Source organism: Aquarana catesbeiana, linkage group LG01, assembly GCF_042186555.1.
Source record: "Aquarana catesbeiana isolate 2022-GZ linkage group LG01, ASM4218655v1, whole genome shotgun sequence".
Taxonomy (NCBI): Eukaryota; Metazoa; Chordata; class Amphibia; order Anura; family Ranidae; genus Aquarana; species Aquarana catesbeiana.
Genome location: NC_133324.1, coordinates 142,358,543 through 142,371,145, shown reverse-complemented (window position 1 = coordinate 142,371,145; position 12,603 = coordinate 142,358,543). Strand labels below are relative to the sequence as shown.

The 12,603-nt window shown below is 39.8% G+C and overlaps 1 protein-coding gene across 3 annotated transcripts in view; it reads left to right on the top strand.

The window, feature by feature from the left end:
* BDP1 (BDP1 general transcription factor IIIB subunit) overlaps nucleotides 1–12,112 on the top strand; it is a 147,498-nt gene extending 135,386 nt beyond the window's left edge. For 2 of the 3 annotated variants that reach the window (XM_073624399.1, XM_073624397.1), the window contains 3 exons: nucleotides 936–1,179; nucleotides 2,369–2,618; nucleotides 5,227–12,112. In XM_073624399.1, coding sequence (XP_073480500.1) covers nucleotides 936–1,179; nucleotides 2,369–2,618; nucleotides 5,227–5,352 — 620 coding nt within the window. In that variant the 3' untranslated portion in view covers nucleotides 5,353–12,112. The remainder of the gene's footprint in view (nucleotides 1–935; nucleotides 1,180–2,368; nucleotides 2,619–5,226) is intronic. The other variant, XM_073624398.1, reaches the window with a different exon arrangement.
* Nucleotides 12,113–12,603: the final 491 nt, after the last annotated feature.

Sequence of the window (12,603 nt, the reverse complement as noted above, 5' to 3'; positions counted from 1 at the left end):
GCAGAGGGAGGGGCCAAGATTCCCCTGCTGACGTCACTCGGGAGGAGAGACCCAGCCAGTCGTGATTGCGATCTCGGCTCTTACATGAGGTATATACAGCATTTATTTTTATAAATCACACACCGAGGGGAACACTGCATAAGGAGACAGCGCGCATGGTGCATACAAATTACAGTTATTTGAGTAGCAGGAGCGCAGGGGGAGGCACTGTCACGAGCTGATAGGTGGGGGGGGGGGAGGACACAGGAGCACAGAAGAGACAGGACAGCAGGCTGCGAATGACAAAGGCATGTAAACAGACCACGGTGTCAGGACTCAGCAGCCATGATACACCTTGTTCAGTTTAAATAGGGGAGGACAGCAACTGTCAGGTACAGCCAGGTTTTTTTTAGGTGTTACAGGGGGACAAATGACACAGCACAAGCACTGTGTCATATAATATGCTTTAAAAGAGCAGGATCTATTTTGTTTTTGGGTTAACAAATGCTTTAAGCAGCTGTGTATGGCAACCAGTCATCTTCTAGTTTTCCTTTTCAAAGTTTAACTGAACAAGATGAAGTTAAAAGCTGATTGGTTATTATGCACAGCTGTTCCAGACTCTGTCCACTGCAGTTTTGGTAAATCCCCCTCCCCATCTCTTTATTTTACAAGTAAGTCCTTTTATACATAGCTCAGTAGCTGAAATTTAAATTTACACATGCAGATCAATGCGTTAGAGCAGGTATTGATTCTCCTTTTCCTCCAACCCTTCAGATAACTGTTTATAGTGTCAAAAATACAGATAAAACATGAGCACAAATTTAAAAAATCAGCTGTTTTAATAGAACAATTATAGTTTCCTGTTTTAACAAGACCTGTTTTTGTGTTAATGCTGATAGGCTTAGCTGTAAAAGGTTTAAAGTTACCATCAACTTGCTTGTGATGTTTTGCTTTAGCAGCCTTTGAAGAAAATGAGACCAGCAGTAAGCCTGCTGAGTTCAACACAGAGGAGACTGTGATACCCCATCAGAGCTCTATGGATATAGCCGTATCCTGCCCAGAGGGAGAAAAGGTGCCGGAATGTACCCTTGATAGTACAAGATTTGACACAGTGACACATATGGAGAATCCTGCATCTACCAGTTATGATTCACCAAGTAGTGTTTTACCTTCATCATCATCTTCTAGAATACGACAAAGGTGAATGTGACTTATGTAATATTCACACTCCGCTATCAGTGTTATGCAGTATTTATTAGGAAGTTTGTGACTGAAAAGGCAAATGATGTATTTCATGCTAGGATGTTTAGGTATTTTTGGCTTTATTAAAAAAAAAATTCTGCATGATTAAAGATGAACTTCAGGATTCATAGTTAATGGCTTGTTAAGTCTCTAGGGGTAAAGCAGGAGTGTCCAAACTTTCTAAACAAAGGTGCAGTTTACAATCCTTCAGATTTTAGAGTGGCTGTATTGTGGCCAGTGGGAATAGAAAATACCCCAGCATCAAGAAATGGACAATGTTTCAGGCTTGGTGGTCAGTGAAAGTAACAAAATTGCATAGTGGCTGTGGTTAGTAGGAGGAGGAGGAATAGTGCCCCATCATTTGTATTAGTGAGAGGAATAGGGCCCCACTGTTGGTGTCAGTGAAAGTTTTGGTGCCTCATTTATGGTATCAGTGGGAAAAATGGTGCCTTGTATCAGTGGGATTTCTGATTGTGTGTACTAGGCATTAGGTTTGCCATAGTGAGGAATAAGATAAATATTACAGCCTTGTTTTAACCCTCAAACTTATCTTAAAGTGGAAGTCCATGCTAAAACTAAAATCCCTACATCTATAGACACCCATGATATAACACTAACCTATCTAGCCTTGTAAAGAAGAAATCACTATAATACCTTTTCTGAAGCTGATCCGACCCAAGCCCAGGCTGAGCTGTCAGCCGCGGCTTCTCTGTGGAGGTGGGTGCAGAGGACACGTCCAACAACAGAAGCCCCATAGTAACTCTATGGGTGAATTCACTTCCCATTCATTATACAGCCGTTGTCGGCCGTATCCTCTGCAGAGCTTCTGCCTCTGGAGATCGTGTCGGATCAGCTTCAGAAAAGGTATGTATTTTGATTTCTTCTTTACAGGGCTAGATCGTGGGTGTCTATAGATGCAGGGATTTTAGTTTTAGCATAGACTTCTACTTTAGGCATTTAATCCTTGCACTGTAGGGGTTAAAACTTCAGGGTATTTTATTGAAAGCAAAAAATGTTGAAGTTCTGTTTTAAAATGCTTGCAAAACGAAATCCGAAACATTGGACAGATGAAATGATCAAATGTATTGGTGAGTAGCTTTGATTATAGCTGTTTTTTACATATTGATTATTGTTCCTCTTTCTTCAGGCCTGGAAGAAAACCGCTTGGCTTTTTATCTTTGGTCTGCAAAGAAAAGCAGTCTCAAAAAACAAAAGTGACCAGTAAGAAAAATTCATCAAAACCAAAGTCTAAAAAGGCCAAAGTCCAGGAGCCAGAGGAGCAAGATCCCACTAGGATCCATGAAAATGCCCTGCGCAATGAAGTGCCTTGTCAGTCTTCATCTTCTGCTGTAACATCAACTCCCGCAAATACAGAGACCATCCCCTGTACTAGTCAAGTAAGTTGATATGGTTTTTAACACCAAGACATTAACCACTTGTTGAAGGCAGCAAAATGGCAGTCCTGCACAAAACGCCGTAGCTGTACGACGGGCGCTTTAAGGAGTATAGTGGGTGTGCGCGCACCGTGATGCCATGTCCCTAAGGAGCCGATGTACGTGCCCGGCAGCCGCGATGTCCGCCAGGCACCCGCGATAGTTCCTGAGAATGCGAGAACGGGGATTCGTGTGTGTAAACACACAAATCCACGTTTTGTCAGGGGTGAGGAGACTGATCTGTTGTTCCTAGTAGGACAACGATCTGTCGCCTCCCCAAGTCAGTCCCATCCCCCCACAATTAGAACACACACTGAGGGAACACATTTAACCCCTTGATCGCCCCCTATTGTTAACCCCTTTCCTTGTTCGTGACATTTATACAGTAATCGGTGCATTTTTATAGTACTGATCGCTGCATAAATGTCAATGGTCTCAAAAGTGTCTGATCTGTCTGCCGCAATGTCGCAGATCGCCGCCATTACTAGTAAAAAAATTAAAATGCCATAAATCCCCTATTTTGTAGACGCTATAACTTTTGCGCAAACCAATCAAAAAACACTTATTAGTTAAAACGGCAGAGGTGATCAAATATCACCAAAAGAAAGCTCTATTTGTGGGGAAAAAAGGACATACATTTTGTTTGGGTACAACATCGCACGACTGCACAATTGTCAAAAGCGATGCAGTGCTGTATCGCAAAAAATGGCTTGGTCAGGAAGGGGGTAAAACATGTTCACTGTATAGCTAGTCCCCGAGGAAGAGTCGGGAGAGAGTCTTGTTCTCAATACCTGGAAATAATGGATAGTTCTCTCTGCTCCCAGCAGTCAACAGTGCTTCAGGGAAGCAAAGAAAAATTAAGGTTTTTTTAGGGGAACGCCATGCATTAAAGCGAACGTGTTACCTTGCCCTGCATGAAAAAGCACACGCCTCTATTAACTCTTGAGAGTTATGTTACAGCCTTATTCCAAAATGGATTAAATTCCTTTTTTTCCTCAAAATTCTACAAATAATATGCCATAATGACAACGTGAAAAAAGTTTGTTTGAAATCTTTGCAAAATTATTAAAAATAAAAAATGAAAAATCACATGTATATAAGTAATTAACAGCCTTTGCCAGGACACTCAAAATTGAGCTCAAGTGCATCCCGTTTCCCCTTATCATCCTTGAGATATTTCTACAACTTGATTGGAGTCCACCTGTAGTAAATTCAGTTGATTGGCCATGATTTGGAAAGGCACACGCCTGTCTATATAAGGTCCCACAGTTAATAGTGCATGTCAAAGCACAAACCAAGCCATTGAATCCAAGGAATTGTCTGTAGACCTCCAAGACAGGATTGTATCGAGGCACGGATCTGGGAGAGGATACAGAAAAATTTCTGTAGCATTGAAGGTCCCAATGGGCCCAGTGGCCTCCATCATCTGTAAATGGAAGAAGTTTGGCACCACCAGGACTCTTCCTAGAGTGGGCCGCCCGGCATCGGGGGAAAAGGGCTTTAGTCAGGGAGGTGACCAAGAACCCGACGGTCACTCTGACAGAGCTCCAGTGTTTCTCTGTGGAGAGAGGAGAACCTTCCAGATGAGCAACCATCTCTGCAGCACTCCACCAATCAAGCCTGTATGGTAGAGTGGCCAGACAAAAGCCACTCCTCAGTAAAAGGCACATGACAGCCTGCCTGGAGTTTGACAAAAGGCACCTGAAGGACTTTCAAACATGAGAAACAAAATTCTCTGGTCAAATGAAACAAAGATGGGCAAGTGTCATGTCTGGAGGAAACCAGGCACCGCTCATCACCTGGCCAATACCATTCCTACAGTGAAGCTTGGTGGTGGCAGCATCATGCTATGGGGATGTTTTTCAGCGGCAGGAACTGGGAGACTAGTCAGGATCGAGGGAAAGATTAATATCTCAGAGTGCAGAGACATCCTTGATGAAAACCTCCAGAGTGCCCTGGACTTCAGACTGGGGCGAAGGTTCATCTTCCAACAGGACAACGACCCTAAGCACACAGCCAAGATAACAAAGGTGTGGCTACGGGACAACTCTGTGAATGTCCTTGAGTAGCCCAGCCTTGAACCCGATTGATCACCTCTGGAGAGATCTGAAAATTACTGTGCACCGACGCTCCCCATGCAGCCTGATGGAGCTTCAGAGGTCCTGCAAAGAAGAATGGGAGAAACTGCCCAAAAATAGGTGTGCCAAGCTTGTGGCATTATACTTAAAAGACTTGAGGCTGTAATTGGTGAGAAAGGTGCTTCAACAAAGTATTGAGCAAAGGCTGTGAATACTTATGTACATGGGATTTTTATTTTTTGTTTTTTATTTTTAATAAATTTGCAAAGATTTCAAACCAACTTCTTTCATGTTGTCATTATGGGGTATTGTTTGTAGAATTTTGAGGAAAATAATGAATTTAATCCTTTTTTGGAATAAGGCTGTAACATAACAAAATGTGGAAAAAGTGAAGCGCTGTGAATACTTTACACGGTATGTAATAGTGAGTTGAAATTTTTGAAAAAGTTAAGCTATGTATTTAGGTAAATCGTTTTATGTTTTTCCCTTTTAAGGTTTCTGAGAATCTGGACACCATAACTCAGGAGTCCCCCAAATCACAGGAGCTTGCCACAGAAGAAGATGCTGCTACAGTGTCAGAGTACTTTTTCAGTGATATTTTCATGGAAGTCGATGAATAATGGAGCGACTAAATGTTTTTTTTACTACTGCACACAATGCCACCATTTCATTATTTTTATTTTTGTATGTATAGCTTTATGTGCCTTGTTACTAATGTACATTAATCATGCATTAATTCTAGATGAAACGAAAACCTCTTTTTATAACTTTTGTGTATAGTCCAAAAATGTGAAAAAGTTCTATTTATTTATTTAAAGTTAAATTATTGGCTCCTTCTGAGCTGTAGGTTTCTATATGTTGCTGTGCAATGGATCGCAGAAAACAAGTACTATGGATTTCTATGGAGTCAACCTGGATATTGTAAAGTGATTTCAGTTTTGTTTTACAGTAACCTACCTGTGGTTTCTCTTGTATAGTTTTCCTAAAAATATATATATATTTTTTATGTGTCCCCGACTACCCTCTCCTTAGGGGGAGCTTCTTAGGTATTTCAAACACATGCTAAGTACTTCCTAAGTTCCCACACACCAGGCCCTGGTTCCTCCAGCAGAGAACATAGTTCTCACTATGTCTGTTGACTGTTGGTGGAGCGCTGTCTATCCACAGACTTTGGTAGTTCTAATTCTGCCTCCAACACCTTTAGATACCAACCCCTACTCTTCTTTAGTTAATGTGGAATAATTAACACTTGTAACTAGTATTCCTTTTGAGTTTTGATTAGATAAATACTCAGTGTGAAATCAATCAGTTTGCCAATCCTTATTATGATCTATCCAAAGTTCTCTATAGATGGCAAGAAGCAGTCTAATATTCACAACCTTTCACTGTAGTATCGCTTTTGTAATTGCCTTAACCTATTTACTAAGCAGCTGAACCCCTCTTAAAAACTCTAGTTGTCTGGCTGTTATGCTAAATTTTAGCATCAAAACATTTGCTCACTGCCATGGAATAAGTATGCATATTGGGGAGGAATTATAGAAAACCTTGTAAGCATACTTTTTGGTCAGTGGTTTAACATATGAAATCAAGAGGCTCCACATGCCAACCACTAAGCTAGTGTTTTCAGGAGGTGAGGTCAGCAATGGCAGCCTGTATATTTATTTTATAAAGGGTTTACTTATAATTACTAAAGCACAATAGGATCATGGGAAGGAAAAACTGTAGAAGAGCACAAACTGGAAATTTAAGTTTAGCACTTATGGACGTATAAAGCATTTTACTACCAAGGCTGACGGCCTTCAAGGTGATTTGTTAAGATCTGCATAGGTATAATTATTGTTTTCACTATTAAGCTGTCAGATTGGATACAACAGTATATCAAACTATGACTGAAGATTCTTGCCAGTTCTGAAATCCTATAACATAAGGATTGTTGATGGAACTTTAATGTCACCTGTTATAATTTTAACCACAAGACTTAACAGTTCATGCTGAACTCCCATCTTGCCTTCAGTCTTGCACAGTATGCATTAGAAGCTGCATAAAGTTAAAACTTACTTCATTTCCTGGTTGGAGGACATCCAACATGATCTACTTCTCTACTGTCTCTGGCCTACCCCTTTCATTAATTAGATTTCAGTTCTGTCAATCTTGTACGCTCAGTATTGTATGTGGGTATTATCTAGGACAGTCTGCATGCAAGTGCAATTTGCCTAGGAACTCCCACTGCTCCAGACTAGCATATACCCATGGAGGCATTCTGATATCATCCTCATAAGAGCCAGCCTACTTCTTGCATCAGGACTGAAAGTTCTTGTGAGGAGAAATGGTGCAGGGTGCTATGTAGGATGCTATTTTTGTCCCTTCCTCCAGCCTTGATCTGCCTATATTGTATGGAAAAGTACAAGTGGTGACATCACTGGGTCAAAAATAAGGTATGTCATGAAAACAATTCAAAATGTAATTGGCACGTTAATGAGGCCAAATAGGAGGAACCAGGGAAGGCAAAATTTTAAGCGAATTAAACTTCCAATACGTGGAAACATGCATAGAAAGGCTTGAACTAAATTGCTCAGCCAAATGGGTTTGATGAGTGTAGGAAAAGGTGACATGTATATGCTACGCTACAAAGGAGCATTGTGAATGTCTTTTGCTAGATCATTCTGCCATGTGTTTGTTCTGTCTGTACAGAGAGAGAGAATATCGGTAGAATTCTCAATGGAATTCTTACATCACTCTCTTGGAACTGACAGAATGGGCTTCTACAGGAAATGTTCCGGGTGAAAACTCATCATTGCAAGAATTTAGATTTTTTTTTTTAAGGTCTAGTTTTCTCACAGCTGAGTGCTCTTGTTTCCATGTGAGCAGTAACTTTTTCAAGAAATTGGGGTTCACTGAATACAAATCTGCTTCAGTTGGTTTGCGAATTCCAAAGTGCACCATCTTTCCCCTCCTAAAGTTATTTTATTTTTATTTTGTAGTTTGACTTTGGAAAAAACTAAAGTTTCTGTACTGGGTTGGTTTAGGCAAATATGTACCGTTCAGTATTTTACTCTGATTAGGTTCATATGTAGAATTATGTCATTTTGGAAGACGTTAACACAAATTTGAAAATGACTTCGTATTGACCAAAGAAATAGCAGGCTCTATTCACATTTAAGAGTCTTATCATTTTTCCAACTCCATATAACTTTCACATCTACGTTGTTGTAATTAACCCCTACACACATCTGGTCTATTCAAACTTAGTATGTGATGAAACAAATACTTTGAGAGGTCCGGTAGTCTTATTTAGCAGTAGGGAGGAGAGGGTTGGGGCAAGCACTATTACAGAAATAGTTGAGGATTGTCTAAAACTTTAGCTGCCTATGTCTCCCAACAATTAAATTAAAGTGGATGTAAACCCGAAATTTTTTTTTTTTTTTTTTTTTTTTTTTATATGTCATAATGTAGAGTATAAGATTTCCTATCATTTGAGCCCAGTCTTGCCACAAAAAGTTAATCCAGCTCTGAGCAATCCTCTTTTATTCAGTGAGATAAATCTTGACAAACTGAGAAAAATGTTGTCAAATCCTCCCCCTTGCTGTGAGTGACAGGTGATTTACGTATCTCGTGCACTAGCCTAAGACATGCATTATTTTTTAATTCCCTCCCACTCCTTTCTTCAGCAGCTCTGCAAGGATTGGGTGTTCCACACCTCAGCATGATTTGGCATGTTGAAGTCATGTGGTTACTTTCCTGTCTTTTCACTGGATGTTAGAGATCATAGCAGAAGTTCAGTGTTAGAAATACACAGGAGAAAATGCATATTGACAAGGGGAGTGTAGAGGTGGGCGGGGAGTCTACTGACATCACGACTCCACCCACCGAGCTCCGGACAACAGACCCACCCACAGTATCTGCAGTTTTTCGGGTCTCATAACAGACAGAGGGGAGACATTTGACAGGTAAAGATACAAGCAGGAGTCATGTATATCCTTATAGATAACCCCTATGGCAGTAGTTTAGAAAGGATGGGGTTTACATCCACTTTAAGTATGCTTTTGTGTTTGACTTGATTACACATTCACATTGACTTTTGGGGAAGAACAGCAATTCGGAAACAAATGTTTATATTTACAAGCCCTTAATCTGCTTTCACATAAAGCAACTATAGCTTATTTATTTTTTCATCATATGCTTAATAAAACAGACAGGTAAAGGCTAAGTTCACCTTTATTTAGGGTGGAACATGTAACATTTTCTAGCTTCTGCCATCAGTTCCCCTGCACCCCTCCTCGTGTGACAGCAGGTGGGGGGATCTCCCCGCACCCACTGTCACAATTTAAAAACGTGGCCGTGCTTGGCGCCACCCACACAGCTGCGTCATTCAATTCGTTTTCTGTGAATTAATGAACTACCATCAGCCATTGCGGCTGATGGCTTGCAGTTCTATATAAACAGAGAGGGCGCTGTTGAGCACTTTCAGAGTTTATTCACAAGCCCTGCAGCTTATAACAGAAGGCCCAAATGAAGGTACAGGCAGAAAGCTGCAGGACTGGTCCACAGGAGCCTGACCATTGCACTCACTGATCACAGGTGCAATGCTTTCCAGGCTCCTGCAGAAAAAAAATAATAAATGCACTTTTTTTTTCCTGCAAAAATATGTGCATTTATTTATTTTATTTTTTGAAAGGTGAACGTATCCTTTAACGTGTATGTAAGCAAAAGGTAAAAAAAAATGCATATTTCCGAATTTTATATCTCCTTAAAGGCCTGAGTCGATTATATCAGTTTGATTATATTCTTCTGAGACTATTTGGAATTCATTAACTGGTGCATTTGACCTTCTGACCTACTTCAAGCAGGTTTTGCATTCCTGTATACTTCAGGTACACTTCAGTTATTGCAGGTCATGCAACTGTGGCTTGAGATTAAACAAAAATAATGAATCCAAATAAATGTGTTGTATATCCCATAGCATCCCTGCTGACTTTATACATTCAGTGACCTGTTTATATCAGTTAAGGTTGTATGACTAGAATTAAAAAAAGATTAAGCATTTCAATAAAAATACTTTGTAAATTATATATCCTTTCAATAGCAACCCATTAAAGGCTTTGGGCAAGCTAGATGCCAAATTTATATTTGCTTAAATACAACATGTTGGCAAAAACACATTGTAGCTTCCATTGCTGACTTAATTTGAAAGTTGCATGCTCTGGTTGCCCGCTTTGTCCTTCCTTCTCTGCTTTGTGATTCTTTAGCATGGAAGTGTCAGTTTTCAGGATCCTAACTTGGGCATGATTGTTGCAGGCCAGTGACTTAAAGCGGTTGTAAACTCCATTCATGAAATTTGACCTAAGCACATATATCTGTAGTGTTTACTTATCCCTCTCCAAAGCTCTAAGTCCCATGTCTTTCTGCTGCTCTGTTCCTCTGTTATTAGCACGACAAGCCCTCTGACACACAAGATAAAAGCAGCTGAAAATTTGTGTCGGGGAGGGCGCTTGTCTATTCAGACTGCAGCTCTGCAAGTTCCTTCATTCCTCTGCCTATGTGGAGGGGGGGGGGGGGTGTGCCTTTCCTACAATCGGCTCTTACACAGTGTAAGCCCAGACTACACACCCACTGCTGAATGAGGAAACACAACTTCTATCATGATGTGCACTTTCCAAAGGGTGTGGAAAGGGAAAGACAGCAGATATACATGTAAAACTTATGTAGGTAGATTTGTTTCATATCTGTATATCATCTGAGGCTATTCACTTCACTGGGTAGATGAGAGGGTTTACAACCATTTTAAGAAAACAACTCTGTTGCTAGAATAAAATGAAGAAAAATGTCCCCAGTGCCCCCTATCTTCAATGTATTTGAGAGATACCGCTGCCTGAAAAATCTTCAGAATCAAACATTTCTGGGAGTGCTGGAGTATTGGTCCCTCACTGAGCTTCAGTGGTTTGATCCCCACTGACCCCTACATTGGTACTGTGTGCTCTATTGACATATAGCTTGCGAGAGGAGCTGTAAGGTGCGGCGGGGGACCCATGTTTTAGTCACACTCAGAAGTTTTGGATGCCAAAGATTTGTTAGGCAGTAGTATATCTTCAAACCGTGAAGATCCATGGTGGAAAATGTAAATATTGTCTTCTTTGCAGGGGGCATTTTAGATTTGTATTCAGGCCATAGTCACTTTAAATAGTGAGGCCATGCTGTGGATAATAGATGTAACGCATGCACTGTCAAAAACATGTCTGTAGTGGCATCTCCCATAGTCCCTTCACCACGGATTTTCTTTAGTGACACTATGGGGGAGATTTACTAATACAAGTGTGCACAGAATCAGGTGCAGCTCTGCATAGTAACCAATTGGCTTCCAGGTTTTATTGTCAAAGCTTAAGCTGGTTACACATTATACTTTTTTTTTTTTTCAATTTCCTTTAGGTTTACCTTCAACTATGTAATGCAAGGGCCTGCCTGATTGCATACAATTTGAAAGTGTTTAGGTTTTACCTCATATTATATGGTTTTGGTAAATTAAAGGAAAATTGTATAAAAAGTGTATAATGTGTAGCCAGCTTTAATTAAACAAGCTGGAGTTAGAAGCTGATTGGGTACTCTGCACAGCTGCAATAGATTTTGTGTGCATCAGGTTTAGTAAATCTCTCCCTCTGAGGAAGGGTTCATCAATCAGTTTCTGAAAGCTGCCAGAGGAACTAAGTATTCAAGGATGTCTTGCTATGTAGCTGCTGCAATAGCATAGTACTTTCCTGGCAGACTGTATTGAAAAGGGTCAGCTTCACAAAGCTGTGTCCTTTGGTAAACTTCCCTTTGTAGGGATTTTCTACTCATCCCCAAAAATCTCTTCTGCCAGCTAAAGTGGCTCATCAGTACAGGTAAAAACACTTTGACATAATATTTATACTGCAGCTGTGAGATTACTAATTTCCCTAATGTGATTGGCACACGAACATCCAGACAACCAATCAAGACCTGTTCATGCCATTGGAATGTAAAAAGCAGGAGATGGGTTGCTATGGTCAAATACAATTCTTTAAGATCTCTTTATACCGGGGATCAACTTGTGCATTTTAAGTTTTAGTAAAATTGTGAACTTAAATGTTTGCTTAAAAATTCACCTTTGATCATAATTTATTTAGAGCCATGCTTTTAACCTTGTATTTCTTGGAGTAAATTTATTCCTTTTGAAATCTAATTACTGAAAAAAAATCAAACGGGAAATGACGCAACTGCAATTAGTTTCATTAAAAATGTGATTATTTCTGTCCCCAATTTAAGCTGTTTGATGCTAAACCATTGAACTGCATTTACTTTTTTTATGTGTAACTATGTATATAATGTACAGTGTTCAAAAAATAAATTATTTTATAATTTTCTGGTCATAGTTTAGTTTTTGTACAGATGGTTTGTGCTTGAGTGAATACACGTGGCGGCCCATCCATAAGGCCGCCCCCCTAATCTATGCTTTTAGCACCTAATCTACCATATTTTTCACTCCAGAAGACGCACCTGACCAAAGGATGCACCTAGGTTTTAGAGGAGGAAAATTAGAAAAAAAATATTCTTTTAAATCAAATCCTTTTTTATTTTTATATGCAAATAACATTAAAACAATACAAACAAAGTATACAAACAATCAAATTAAACCAGGCACATCCCAACAAAACAAAAAAGAAAAAAAAAACCCAGATGACCGCACCACAACAAAAAAAAAGTCCCACCCTACACTTGGTGTATATATGAAAAAGAAAAAAAAAAAAGCAGTATCCAATATTACAAAGTACATAGTATCTATTGGTTTATATGATACCTAAATCATGGACTGAAGCCATCTTGACCAGGTAGCATCAAACTCACTCATGGGATTTCTT